This window comes from Candoia aspera, chromosome 1 (assembly GCF_035149785.1).
Source record: "Candoia aspera isolate rCanAsp1 chromosome 1, rCanAsp1.hap2, whole genome shotgun sequence".
Lineage (NCBI taxonomy): Eukaryota > Metazoa > Chordata > Lepidosauria > Squamata > Boidae > Candoia > Candoia aspera.
The window spans coordinates 35,858,996-35,874,298 of record NC_086153.1 but is presented as its reverse complement, the minus strand read 5'-3'; the positions used below and the strand labels follow the sequence as shown (position 1 = coordinate 35,874,298).

The following is a 15,303-nucleotide window of genomic DNA, read 5'->3' as shown; positions in this document are numbered from 1 at the left end:
ATCCTCTCCTTCAGCGGGCTCATAAGTTTCTATGTTCTATGCAAAAAACGCAACACTTGCACTAAGATTCCCAATAAATATCAAGAGATTTTTCCAGTAACAGAGTTGCTTTATTAAAACAAAGCAAAAGTATGTTTCAAAGAACACCATACTCAGAAGGCTCCTATGACGTGTGTTAACCAGACAGAGGCTAGGGTATTGGAAGAAGTTGGGTCCAGGTCCCGAGGGTCCTTGGTTCTTTCCTTGTGCTGGCTTTTTTTATAAGCTGCACTGCCGCGTGTGCCATGGGATTGGAGACCCTTTTCCTTTTTTTGACCTTATTTTACCCTTTGCTGGCCTCATTCATGTCCAGGGTTGGTTGGTTTTTTTTCTATTCTGTCCCTTTTGGTACTTCTTTTCTGTGCTTCAGCAGGTCTTCCCTTTTTTTTTTTTACGATTTCTAAAATGTTGATGGTCTTTGTAGTTTCTAGAAGGAACTTTCAAAATAAGAGTTATTTTTTGATGACATCAGCTTGCACATAACAAACAAAACAGTTGGCTTCATTGAGAGGTGTCAGTGAGTTTCATCTAGTTGCGTGCTGAAGGGGAATGATGAGACTGCCAATTCTTTGACCTCCTCCAAACTGTTAGAAGAAATATAAATTATTTTAGAATATATCACTATTTGACAAGGTAACAGTTTCTTCTGTTCCAGTCCCCACATCAGCTCAAGCATTTCCAGTGTACATGGATTTACTAAAGGCTCTCCAATTGTATGGGAATTCCTTTGTGTGGCAATTGATAAACAACTTCATGGACTCCAGGGGGGAGCCAGTTGCCAGTTGCAGCGGCAGATAAGAGGAGCCAGTGAAGATATTGGCTCCTTGGAATCCTCTCAGGATCAAGGAGAGGACTGGATTACCCACACATACTTCGCACAGAAGAAATCACATAATTGCAATCTCCAGGTGGTCAAGCACTCTGGAAGTTGCGGGGAACACTTTGCCAAAGCCATGGTCCAGAGCCTTCAAACAGACACTAGATTCACTTTCACTTTCTCTCCTAATTAATATCAGAAACTATCAGATTTCTTTGAAAATTAGGAACCTTCCGAAGGGCAAATCTCAGCGCACCAGGAGAATTTCCTTTGATCCTTGATGAAAGAAGATTTTTGTAAGATTAAAAAGAATAAATGACTTTTGAAAACAGCAAAAGAAGTTTGGAATTGACTTCGAACAGTTATAGTGCCAAACGAATTTGTAATTGAGGTAGTTTCGGATGTGGGTTTGAAGCAGGATCACAAAAGCGTTATGGAAAGAGATGCAGTGGATTTGAAAATGGATTTGAAAATTCCAGAGTACGAGAGTGATATGGAAAAAGATGTCAAAATGGAGAGTCAAAGGAAAGGGATCATACAAATAATAAATCAGAAGAGTGATTTGGAAAGACTATCTATCTTGGATTTATAAAAAGAATGCGTTAAACCAACGAAGCTGTTCCTGGGAGGAGACAAAGAGAAATTGTGGCTATTCCTGAAAGGAAACAAAGACATGATAAGAACTGGACTCGGGGACATTATTTGACAGGGTTAAAGATTAATCTTTTTAAAAGTAAACAGAAGCTCTATAAAGTGAATCCATTTGATCAGGGTTAAAATTTATACGTTGTTTCTGGTAGTAATTAATGTTTTTTTTTCCTTGACCAGGACTGTACAAGGAGGCTTTAAGGATTTGTTTATAAGTGAAGAGAGTTTTGTTTTGTTTTGTTTTATTTCTTAGGGAAAGGGATAAATTGGATTATAAAATGGATTTTTTTTTTATTAAGATTAAAATGTATGTGTTATCTCTGGTAGCTCTTAATAGACCTTTGCTAATTAGGATTAAATGATGATTTCTTATATTTTGATTATTTAGAAGGGATGTGTTAAGGGAAGATTATTATTTTTTCCTTCTTTACTAGAGAAGGTATAAACTTACTGAAATTGTTCATACTTGTCTGGAGGGGGGGGTCATCTTTTATATATCTTCTTTTTCTGTCTTTTTCTATTTTTCGCTATTTCCTTTTTTCTTCATTTTTTGTATATCAGTTTTTTATCTTTGCATATGTAAACTTCAATAAAATTATTATTAAAAAAAAGCAACTTCATAGGAAGGATCAAGAAACTTTTTTTTGCTAAATCCAAGTTTTGGAAATGTTCCAGTTTCTTCAAATTGAGCTCTTTTTTTGCATGATGCATTTTCAAGATGGAGAGACATGAGATGCTCTTTCAGCTTCATTCTTCTGCTTGCAAGAATTTTTCTGCACAAAAACACTGGCTTTTGTGTCTCATTACCTTCCATAATGCAACTAAAGCCATTTGAAATGTAGGCTTCATTATACTTCTTTTTCTTCAACATTTCAAGTTAAATGGATTCTGCAAAAAATTATAAAATAAATAAAGCTAAAATAAATCAAACTAAATTTCAGAGAGAACTACCTTATCTATTAAAAGTACTTTCTGAAAGTTTACCTGGACTGGTCTGTTCATATTAATAATAATCACTGAAAATAAAAATGCATACAAATCTCTCTCACAATTAATATGAAGCTGTGGAGCCCTTGGTGCTCTCTGAGCTTGGTTGTTTGCTTGCAGACATTTCATTACCCAACTAGGTAACATCATCAATGCTAGTGAGTGTGGGGTTTGTTCCCTGTTTATATATATTATCTTGCCCTGCCAGTGTTGGGGGTGTGGTTTTCTTCTTGGTAGATCCTTGATTAGGGTATTGTTTTCTCCTTGATGATTTGTCTGGTGTTATCCCCGCTTATCTAGGTGTTAGCTGCTAAAGAGGATGTGTTCTGGTCTTTCTGTTTCCTTTTTAGTTTTTTTATTCTTTTGAATGGTGTGTAAATGTGATTTATTTCTATGTGTCTACTGATGGTTGATTTGTCTGAATGCCAAGCTTCCAGGAATTCCCTAGGGGATAATTACCAAATCTAGATGTAATATGGTACAAACTAGGAAGAGTGGCAAACACTTTAAAATGGAAAGGAAATTCAAAAAGATTTAGGAGAACTTGAGCAGTCAACTGAAATGAAATTTAACAGGGAGCAATGTAGAGTTTGACATCTGGATATGAAAAATGAAACACACAAATATAAGATGGAAAGACCTGGCTTGGCAGGAGCTGGGTGTTCTAGTAGATAATAAGTTGAACATGGGCCAGCAGCATGATGCAGCGCCTAAAAAGGTGAATGCTATTTTGGGATGTATTAGCATGAACTTACACAAAATGCAAAAACTTACATTAGGGGAGAAATAAAGATGGGAAGAAACAAAAACCAGGTATGAAAAATAACTAAAAGGGATCTTTGAACGCTGAGGACTTCACAGAGTTGTTTCATTAGGATCATAATCTTGGAAGAGTTAATTTCAGGTCATTTGGAAGGTTATATGTGCAAAATCTCTTAAGTATAGTTTTAGTTTAATGATTGTAACAAAACATTGTCATGCTCATCAGAAATAGGACCTGCAGATTCCAATGGCTATATGTTAATTAACAAACATGAAGTCACTTCATGTTTTTTCTTACAGAAAAGTAGATAGATAAAATTCCAAAAAGATGCTTTGGAATGCATAAAAGCACAAATGTCTGCAAATCTTTAAAGGAGCCATATATTTTCCCAGGTTCATGTAGCGTTGGCAGAGAGCAGCTGGGCGATCCTGGACAAAAAACCTGCTGCTTTAAAGAGTTGCAAGGCAGTATTAAATTCACACTTGTGTGTGCTCTTTGAAATACTGTTTTTGGGAATTCAATTGAAGGGCTGCATAATCCTAGCAAATATAATTTTAATTTTCAAATGAATTTAATAGCAAATTAATCAGCAAAAGAAATTGACAGCATGTGTAGCCTGTTGATTTTTTATGAAAATTGTGCTATCATAAAATATTGACTTTCAGACCTCATTTTCAGTAAAATATATTCATTGCTATATGACATTTTTCTCCTTTTGTTGCAGTGACTTCAATGAGTTTTCACCTGGTGATTTAGTTTGGGCCAAACTTGAAGGCTACCCATGGTGGCCATGCCTTGTGTACCCACACCCAACAGAAGGAAACCTTTTTAGGGGGAGAGGAAGAGCATCACGTATCCATGTACAGTTTTTTGATGATGACCCATCAAGGGGTTGGGTTAGCATTAGATACATAAGACCATATAAAGGTAAGAGATGCAGTAACAGAATATTACACCTGAAGTCAGATATTTGTGCACTTAATACTGCTATTATGGGACGCGGTGGCACTGCGGGTTAAACCGCTGAGCTGTCGATCGGAAGGTCGGCGGTTCGAAACCGCGCGGCGGGGTGAGCTCCCGTTGCTCTCCCAGCTCCTGCACACCAAGCAGTTCGAAAACATGCAAATGTGAGTAGATTAATTGGTACCGCTTTGGCGGGAAGGTAACAGCGTTCCGTGAGTCATGCTGGCCACATGACCCGGAAGTGTCCCTAGGGACAACGCCGGCTCCAAGGCTTTGAAACGGAGATGAGCACCGCCCCCTAGAGTCGGACTCGACTGGACTTTACGTCAAGGGAAACCTTTACCTTTACTAATACTGCTATTGCTTCATCTTGATAGCTGACATACACAGAAAACCCCCCACCTTTGTTCTTTAACTGGAAACAGTTATGACAGAAAACATTGAACAGATATTTGCTTTCCCCCTAAACCAGAAAACAACTGTGATTTGAACAAGATTTAATTCAGCTGCCACCTGGTTTTCCTACATAGACTTCTGCACATCTGTTTGCAGCCAGTGCAGAAAAATAGCGTGATTTAAAACAATCTTCCTGAACCTGGTATTCACCATATGCTGGGATTGTAACTCTCAGAATTCTGAGCTAGCATGGCTACAGCATGTGATATCATCTAGCCCATAATGGCTATCCCAAAAATCTAAGCTGGTTTGTATCTGGATAGTACCAGAGGTATCTGCAGGATTGGAGGTTTTCATCAAAATAACCAAAGCAACACTGTGCCATTATGACAGAGGCTCTGCCCCTTTTGTACATATGTACAGTGTCACAGTGCATGTACAAAAGGGGTGGACCTTATGGCATGACACTGCTTTTGTCATCTGATTCCCCTTGCAGATGTCTCTGGTTGGTACTGTAGTAGAAGACAACCAGGAAATTGCAAGGCTGTGGGCTAGGCATGGGGATTGTGTCATGTAATAACCATGTGTCCAGATTGACTCCAGGGATTCTCTACCATTTTTTATGGCCATTTGGAGGACACCAGATTGGGGAAGAGTGGTTTGGAAGCATTCTAATGCAGTCAGAGGAAAGGGTATAAATTGCAAAAACTAATTCCCATGGAATGGATTGTAAAAAATGGTGGCTTGTGTGAGAACATGCAGAAAAATGTCCTTTTATGGAGGTGAGAAAATACCTGGTTTGGGGGGATTTTATAGTTAAGAGGAGGGAAGAAAGGGGCCTTCCAGAATTATTCCAAGCCATTTCTAGGAAAGAAGTGGGAAAACCATAACCATCCACCGCCTCTAAAAAAAAAAAAGAAAGAAAGAAGAATAGAGATGTTCCTACGACATTACAGAGTTTGGGAATTGATCTAGATGGAGTTTGAGGCAGGTTCAGGGTTAACAAAACATAGTCCAAACAAATCAGCTCTGCTTTGTTTTGCTTTCTCCTACTGTCTCTCCTTCAAGTAGAGAAAATATCTACATATCTGAAAAGGTGCTCCTCTTTGTCTCATACTCTCACTTAGTAAACAATCCGTGTACTGCACGGTAGAGGAGACTTCTGATTAATTCAGAGCATTTTCCTTTTACTGCTCATATCTACTTTTCCCTCTCAGCTTGTGGATTCTACTTGCATTATGTCTGCATATTTTGGAGTGCGAAGAACACAGTACATTTGTAGAGTTCAGTTACTGTATAACTTAAAAAAAAACTGATTTTTTAAAACTACACTTGTGTTCTATAGTAGTTTTAATGTGTGCTATAGAGAAGCAGGAGGTCTTGCTAGGGAGTTTTAAATGATGGAATTAGTGATTGAATAGCTGCTATGGTCTCTGCTGGTTATGGCATTTCAGTATTTTCAGGAGATTACTAATAGTTTAGATTCAGTGGTATTAAAAAAAGGTACTGAAATTTAAAACAGGGTGGACTTAGTAAAAAGAGATCCCAGTAACCACTATTTCTATTTACTTTATTTTAAAGGTTCTACGGGCAGAGACACCCAGAGGGGAGGTATATTTTACAGTTCAAAACCTGAAATTAAAAGAGCAATGGAACTGGCAGATGCTGCTATGAGAAAGGATAAAAGTGAACGACTTGGTCTGGCAGTGTGTGACAAACCTTCAGAAAGTGAAGAGGAAGAGGAAGAAGAAATGGAGGTAATTTTTTGTTTAAATTGTTGCTTTCAGAAATGCTAGAAAAATTGTTTTTCTTTTCATGTTTCTCAGGATACAATTTTATATAAGTGGATTGTTGCCTTAAAACAAAAGGAAAGTGTTTCAGAAACTGCAGTTCATTTATTTAACAAATTTATATAACCACTAATCTGTCAATGGAAGTCTGGGTGTCAAACAAAAGATAAAACATATTGCCTATTCAAATCAGTTAAAAGAACCAAGTTGAATCCCTTATAAAAACATCAATACATCTCACACACTTGCTGTGCTCCATTAATATCCTCACCCCAGTGCCTGGCGGAAAAGCCAGGTTTTCACAGCATTCCGGAAAGCCAACAGGGTTGGGGCTGTCCAAATCTGCAGGGGGAGGCAGGTACCATGACAGAGGAGGCATGCTTTTACTGTAGAGCCCACTTGGTGACACTGCTTCACTGAGGGGACCCAGAGCATGCTCACTCTGCCAGAACTTTTGGGATGGCCAGAAACCATCAGAGATAGGTAGTCCTGCAAGTAAGCTGGCTTCATGCCATGTAGGATTTTAAAGGTGACCCTCAACAGTGCAGCTTCTGAATGTCCTCAGGGGCAACCCCACATAGAGTGCACTGCAATAGTCCAATTGGGGGGTGATAAGGGCATGAGTAACAGCAGCACCTCCTAATCTAGGAGTGGGTGCAACTGGTACACAGAATGTATTTGTTCAAAGATGCTCCTGCCATTGCTGCCACCTGCTCCTGAAGCAGGAGCCATGAACCCAGGATGTCCCCAGATTGTTCACCAACTCCGAGAGAATGTTATTACATCCATAGTTAACAATGGAAGCTGACTAGATAAGGAGAGCTTTGAAACCCACAGCCACTGTCAGCTCTATCAGGTAGACTAGACTAAGAAAAGCTACTTTTATTAGAACAGCTATAGTAACAGAATCTTTCAAATCTGAATATGCTGCTTTTCTTCCCTTCATGTTCATGAGATTTGGGGAGGGGCAGCAGCTGTCTGAGGCATTTTTGCAAATTAATTTCTTGGCCTGGACTCAAGTTTAATTTCTCTGATCATTGCCTTAGTAGCGGGTCTTCCTTCTGTCCTTCAAGGCCATCCTCTTTATTACTTATGGCCACTCAGTCTTATCAAGGTTGAGCTTGGTTCTTCAGACCCTCACAGTCTCCAAGCACTGGGAAAACCTTGACAGCATCACCAGGATGGCCTGGGACAGAGATACAGGTAGTGGTAATTGGGACTGGGAACTCCATCATTAAGTGACGTGGTCATAAGTTGAGAATCCATGTGACTGCACTGCTTAGTGACGGCAGTTCTGGCAGTGCCGGTTGCCATTGTTAAGCGAGGGCCTCACATGATCTCAACTTCTTGCCTGCTTCCCCATTGACTTCTGCCTGGCCCCCATGAACAGATAAGGTTGCAAATTGCGATCATGTGACTGTGGAACACTGCGCTGGCTGTAAGTATGAGGGCCAGTTGTAAGTACCACTTGTTCAGCGCTATTGTAAGTTCGAATGGTTGCGGAAGGAGTGGTTGTTAAACGAGGACCACATGTATATAACTACTATCAGCATACTGATGATACTGGACCCCATGATGACAAATGACCTCACCCAGTGGTTTCGTGTAGATGTTAAATAGGAGTGGGACGTCAGTCAAGCCCTGTGGCACCCTTCAAAGCACCCCCTACCAACACTGCCTGGAATCAGCCTCAGAGGAACGAGGGGAATTATTGAATAACCATACCTCCCATTTCCAATCCCCTCAGCCAGTCCAGAAGAATACCATAATTGATGGTATTGAGAGAGATCAAGGAGGAACAAAATACATATACTGCTCCTGTCCCAGGCCCCCCCTGAGGTTATATACAAGCATGATCAAATGTCATGATCATAATTAAGAACCTGTACCAGACATGTCTCTTGATAAAGTCAGGGAGATAAATTCTTTTATCTGTTGAGCTTTTATGTTTACTCTTATTATTTAAGTTGAGGTTGAATATGGTTGATTTATTATTGTAGAAAAATATGGCCTGTTATCTTAGATAGATAAGCCTGTGCACTTTTCCTTTACTGGTTATGCATTTGGCTTAGCAAGTACGTATAAGCAAGAGAACACTGATCTGCCCACCTATTTACAAAAAAGAGATTGGGGAAGGGGGCAGATTTTGTCAGTGCTTTGCAAGTTGAAGCTTTAGCCTGCCAATTATCAACTTGTCTTTCAAATATCCATTTTTTATATTTCTTGGCTTTTTTCCCTTAAGCAGGTGAGTGATGAGGGCGATGATTTCGACACAGTAAAGGAAGTGAAAAGTAGAAATAAAAGGATAGCTAGGCGAAAGCAGCCTGATGGAAAAGCCAAAAAGAGAAGGATTTTCATGGATTCAGACACTGATAATGAGGGTTCCGATATGGAATTTAAGCCAGATGAAGTCAGCAGTGATGAAAATAGTGTTGAAGTATGTGACAGCGAGACTTCTGAATCTGAAACTGGCCCTGAAAAGAAGCGTCCCGTTAAAGTTCTCACTAAACATTCTCCTAAACAAATGCAGGAAAAGGCATGTAAACCTCCCCAAAAGGATAATCTTAAGAACAACCTTCCTGAAACACCCAACAGGGAAATCTCTCCTGAGATCATGTATAAATTAGCATCTTTTGCAGCTCCTGAAGGTTTTGATTTTCGACCAAGCATTAATGGAGGAGGAGGCGGCGGAGGAGGAGGAGATGGTAGTCCAACCATGTGGGAGCATGATAAAATTGATTGGCTTCAGGATGGTAAAAGGAAGGATGGTCACAGAAGACGACAAAATGATCCAGATTATGATCCAAGTACTTTATTTGTGCCAGAGGATTATCTTAAAAACTGCACTCCAGGAATGCGGAAATGGTGGGAGTTGAAGAGTCAAAATTTTGATGCTGTGATTTTCTATAAAGTGGGAAAATTTTATGAGTTGTATCATATGGATGCTGTTGTTGGTGTAAATAAGCTTGGTTTGGTATTTATGAAAGGTACTTGGGCTCACTCAGGTTTTCCAGAAATAGCTTTTGATAGATTCTCCAATATCCTAGTCCAGAAAGGTCATAAGGTTGTACGAGTTGAGCAGATGGAGACTCCTGAGATGATGGAAGCACGCTGTAAATCTTTGGCTCACCCAACAAGATTTGACAGGGTTGTGCGCCGAGAAGTATGCAGGATAATTTCCAGAGGCACACAGACCTACAGTATTCTTGATGGTGACTATTCAGAGACCCACAACAAATATCTTCTTTGTATAAAAGAAAAAATAGAGGATTCTGCTGGCCTGCATCGTACTTATGGAGTTTGCTTTGTTGATACATCAGTGGGGAAGTTTTATGTAGGCCAGTTCCTGGATGACCGCCATTGTTCTAGGTTTAGAACTCTTCTCGCTCATTATACTCCTGTACAGATAATTTCTGAGAGAGGAAACCCCTCTGCAGAAACACAAAAGATACTTAAAGGTTTAATCTCCTTTACTGTTCAAGAAAGCTTGACTCCTGGTTCTCAGTTCTGGAATGCATCTAAAACTTTAAAAACTCTCATTGAAGAAGGTTATTTCCAGAACCAAGAGAATTCAAATAGCAGAGTCACTCTGCCACCAGTAATCAGATCCATGACTGCAGAAAGTGATTCGCTGGGACTTACTCCTGCAGAAAATAGTGAACTTGTGCTCTCTGCTCTAGGCAGTTGTGTATTCTATCTTAAAAAATGTATTATTGACAAGGAACTTTTATCAATGGCAAATTTTGAAGAATACATTCCTGTAGATGTTGATATAGTTAGTGGAACCATATCAAGTAAGGTTTTTGATAAAACAAACCAGCGAATGGTACTAGATGGGGTAACTCTAGCAAACCTGGAAATACTGCAGAATGCAGCCAGTGGTTCAATAGAGGGCACGTTGCTGGAAAAAATTGACACTTGTTGTACACCCTTTGGGAGGAGACTCCTGAAACAATGGCTCTGTGCACCATTATGTAATCCATGTGCCATTAATGATCGCCTGGATGCAGTTGAAGACCTCCTAGCTGAGGCTGCTAAAATGTCTGAAATCCGTGACCTTCTTAAAAAGCTCCCAGACCTTGAAAGGCTTTTGAGCAAAATTCACAGTATTGGATCTTCTCTTAAGAACCAAAACCATCCAGACAATAGGGCTGTTTTATACGAGGAGGCTAGGTACAGCAAGAAAAAGATAATAGATTTCTTGTCTGCACTGGAAGGATTTAAAGTAATAGTTGAAATTCTCTCAATTTTGGAAGATACTGTTGATGGTTTTACATCTAAAACACTAAAACAGATAGCAACAGTTAAATCAAAAAATCCATCAGGCTGTTTCCCAGACTTGAAAGCAGAACTTGAAAGATGGGATATCGCCTTTGATCATAATACTGCACGGAAGACAGGTGTGGTTAATCCAAGAACCGGTTTTGACTCTGATTATGATAAAGCATTGCAAGATATCAGTGAGGTTGAGGAACGTCTTCGTCAATATTTAGAACAACAGCGCAAAAGACTTGGTGTCAGAGCCGTGATGTATTGGGGAGCAGGCAAAAACCGTTACCAAATGGAGATTGCAGAAACTGCAGTGCCTCAGGATTTGCCTGATGAATATGTGTTGAAGTCTAGTAGAAAGGGCTATAAACGTTATTGGACAAAAGACATAGAGAAGATGTTAAATGATATCATCAACGCTGAAGAGCGGAGGGATGCAGCGCAAAAAGATTGTATGAAAAGATTATTCTACGACTTTGATAAAACCAGGAAAGATTGGCAAACTGCAGTGGAATGCATAGCTGTTCTAGGTAAGTGGCCTTCTGGCATAGAAGTAGAATAGCATTGGCATATCTATGTAGACTGGGACTATCTAAAAGTGATCACAGGCTTATTTATTAAGAAAAAAGTAGTTTTCTACAATTATGTAGAAATTTATTTGGGTTTTTATGGTCATATCTCAGCCCTCAATTATAAAATAACAAGTACATGTTCTACATGGCTTTGACTCCTCCTTCAGCTGCAGAGCCTCAGATACAAAAGCTTAGTCTATGTGACAAAAAAAAATCATCAAAGAGTTCTACTTACAGGAGAGTATTCCTATATTTGGTACAGAAAGGGGAGCTGCCCTGGCTGAGCATAGATTGGCCCTGTGCCTTGTCATTTGAGAGATCTATACTGCAATCAAGATGATAATTCGAAGTGTGTAGCTATATAGGCTAGTTTTCACAAGAAATACTTGAAGGAGGAAAGCTAACTCTTACTTTTTAATTTTCTAGATGTCTTGTTATGCCTTGCACGCTACAGTCAGGGATGTGATGGACCATTGTGCCGCCCAGTAATCTTGTTGCCAGAGAACACCCCACCTTTTCTGGAGCTCAAAAGTTCACGCCATCCATGCATTACAAAAACATTCTTTGGAGATGATTTCATCCCTAATGATATTGTAATAGGGATAGAGGATGAGAAAACAAAGAGCAGAGCTACTTGTGTCCTTGTGACTGGCCCAAACATGGGAGGAAAATCTACACTCATGAGACAGGTGATTAGAGACAGGCACTTTACAGTATGAGTTTGACGCACTTCATTTTTTAACCTTATACACTTCGGCAGTGACGTTATAGTTCTTTGTCTTATTTACAATATTAGTTTGCTCATTTGCTAATATAATTTGAATTTGTGCAAACAGAATTGTGTTGAAGATAGCAAGTTGAAACCAGATAGTTAGTCTCTCTCACACACGCCCACATCTTTTATTTAAGTATTGGTTACTCACAGTTTTGTACAAGGAGAAAAAAATATTCCAGATGAAAACTAATTCTCCAAAATAGAATGCATTTTTAAAAAGTTAGTGACATCCTTTTACTGATCCAAATTCTGTTACTGGAGTAATTAATTTTGCTTTATTGAATTCAATTCGCACAACTTTTCATAGAAACCTCTGATTCTACATAGACTTGTTTCCCCATCATCCAAATGGTAGTGTGCCAGACATACGAAAGAAGTATACCATTCTAAGTTCCTTGTACATGTGCCTTGTACATGTTCAGTTTTTTTTTAAAGATGCCCAAACAATGAAATTAAATTGTTTGCCAGAATTTAGATAATATCTCCTTTTGGAGCATGTGGATTAGATTGTAAATAGCATTGTGAGACCACAAGTATGCTATATAAAATTTAGGAACAGTTCTGTATTAAATGGCTAAACCCAAACCTTGATTTGGGAGGATTACTGGTAGTTCTTGCTTACCAGTGGTAACTGGGACTGTGTACTCCATTGCTAAGCAACATGGTCATAAGGCACGGCATCACGTGACCACGCCCACTCATGACAGTAGTTCTGGCAGTCTCAATTGCTGTGATTAGGCGTGATCACCATTTGCAACCTCCTGCCAGCTTCCCCATTGACCTTGTTTGTTGGAAGCCGACAACGAAGGTTGCAAATGGCAATCGCATCACTGTGGGACGCTGTGACTGTCGTAATTTTGAGCCAGTTGCCAAGCACCCAAATCGCGATCATAGGACTGCGGGGATGCTGTGACAGCCACAGCTATGAGGACCAGTCATAAGTATCCCTTGTTCAGTGCTGTTGTAACTTTGAATGGTTGCTGAAGGAGTGGATGTTAAATGAGGACTATCTGTAGTTTCTCATGCCTTTTTTTTTTAAAGCTATCTGATTTGGATATTCATTGTAGCGTTTATTTTTAAATCTCTACTAATATCTGTTAGAGTTTGACTTGATAGAGTGACTGAAATAAAACTGAATAATTTAGTATTAAATTTGAAAATTGGAAAGGAGTGCCCCATTGCTAACAGTTCTTTATAGAGGTATTCAGTGCTACTAGTAACAAGAGAAAGGATGATCCTCCTCTTTACAATTTAAGTTGTTAATGCAGATTGGGTAGTCTCAATGGGATGGCTTTCGAGTCAGTGTTGACTCCTGGCAACTGCCTGGACTAGTCCCTGCAGTTTTCTTGGCAACGTTTTTCAGGATCAGTTTGCCATTGCCTCCTTCCTAGGGCTGAGAGAGAGTGACTGGCCCAAGGTCACTGAGCTGGCTTTGTGCCTAAGGCAGGACTAGAACTCATGGTCTCCCAGTTTCTAGCCTGGTGCCTTAACCACTACACCAGACTGGCTCTCTAGTCTCAGTAGAACAGCTTGATTTTAGTTGACATATAGGTGAAGGAGTTGGTGAAGAGAAATCTCTCTAGTATTGACTGGTTGCAGAACAATGAAGAAAGTTCTTTAATTGCTTTTGGTTTTGTTGCTTTGCAGGCTGGCCTCTTGGTAATAATGGCTCAGTTGGGATGCTTTGTACCTGCTGAATCTTGCAGGCTTACTCCTATTGACAGAGTGTTCACTAGACTAGGAGCTTCAGATAGAATTATGTCAGGTGGGTTTCACATTTTTCTATAAATGCTAAAAGACAAATTGTCCTCCTCAGCACAGTATGTAATGATCAAATTCAAGGATTTATTTCTACTTTACCTCCAAATTCAGTCTGAGCTAAAAGTTTTCATACCAAACCTGAAGTACAAGTCAATTACAAATCCTTTATTAATCACTAGAAAATAACAGTGTTATAACGCACACCATCTTTTCAGTTGTCTGGCAGTTGAAAATACATTGTTTTAAGGTACCAGTATTTTCTAGTTGAACATTTGGAGCATTCCTAGTAGATTGATAAAGTATCAACGTTACAGTAAAGAGAAGCATGAAAAACCTGCATGGCTGAATGTTGCCTTAAAACAAGGCTTGAATTAAATGAGAAAACTATAAACTCTTTCCTAATATGGTATTCTCCAGATGTGCTGGAGTGTAATTCTTATCTTGGGCTGTTCATAGTCCTTTCACTATCAGGTCAGTCTAACCAACCATGGAGATCTCAAGCTAAAATGGTGTTTTGTGGACTTGTTAGTACTGTAGTAAACCAAAATTGTAGTTGTGTATTACAGAGCATGTGCAACAAATAATGTGTGTTATGGGGGAGTTCTGCATTTCTTGTATGTGATATTCCTGCTTCTAGCTACATTTTGTTAATGTCTTAATGTTTTCCATCTAGGAGAGAGTACATTCTTTGTTGAACTGAGTGAGACTTCGAGTATACTACAACATGCAACAGAGCATTCCCTTGTTCTTATGGATGAACTAGGTATGTATGTTGATTGTGTTTAGAGTGTTATAATTGGGTTTTAATGCTGCCAGAGATTCACTGGTTCAAAATCAGATTAGTTTCGCCAGTACTTTTGGCTGATTTCAATGTAGCATGGAAAGACAAAGTAATGTGTAACAAGATATGCACCAGCATCTTCTTTAAATGAAAGTCTCTTAGCTACTACATGTGCAATGGTCATGCAAAAATCTAATAATACTTACAGTGTATACCAAAGACCCAGAGCCCGATTTAAATTAGACAACAAATGCTTGCAATGCTGAATGTTGTGTTTTTCTTGCCCAAGCATAGCCATTTCTAAAAATCACACCTAATTTTCCAAGTATATATAGTTATGGATAAGTAAAAATGTTACTAATTTTACAGATGAAATTCATTAGTGAGAGTTGAGATGATTTCCAAAGACAATGAATGAGAAAATTAAGGCACAAATGAGTAAAAACATATACAGAGTTGATAACTTGTGGGGAAAAAAAAGACCTTCACATGCATTTGGTCAAGCATGTACTGTAAAGCCAGAGGCAAGATTATTAGAACATTGTGAATTTGCCCAGACTTTGCTTAATTAAAGATTTTAGTGAAGGCCTTGCCTGCTTATTCTGCCTTTTCCTTGCAGAAACCCAAGCATTTTGGAACACAGTATATCTCATTTTTTAAGTAAGATAACTGAAGTGATTAATACACAAATTTGTTAGGATGGGACTAAGTTCCATGCTAACTAAAAAAGCATAGTCAATGC

At 39.1% G+C, this 15,303-nt stretch overlaps 1 protein-coding gene across 2 annotated transcripts in view; it reads left to right on the top strand.

Moving 5' to 3' along the window:
* Positions 1-15,303, top strand: part of MSH6 (mutS homolog 6) — a 37,726-nt gene that overhangs the window by 16,724 nt on the left and 5,699 nt on the right. Inside the window, exons 2-7 of one of the 2 annotated variants that reach the window (XM_063301758.1) lie at positions 3,979-4,181; positions 6,195-6,370; positions 8,649-11,202; positions 11,671-11,933; positions 13,667-13,784; positions 14,454-14,543. In XM_063301758.1, the coding sequence (XP_063157828.1) occupies positions 3,979-4,181; positions 6,195-6,370; positions 8,649-11,202; positions 11,671-11,933; positions 13,667-13,784; positions 14,454-14,543 (3,404 nt within the window). Of the gene's footprint in view, positions 1-3,978; positions 4,182-6,194; positions 6,371-8,645; positions 11,203-11,670; positions 11,934-13,666; positions 13,785-14,453; positions 14,544-15,303 lie in introns of both variants that reach the window. The other variant, XM_063301749.1, reaches the window with a different exon arrangement.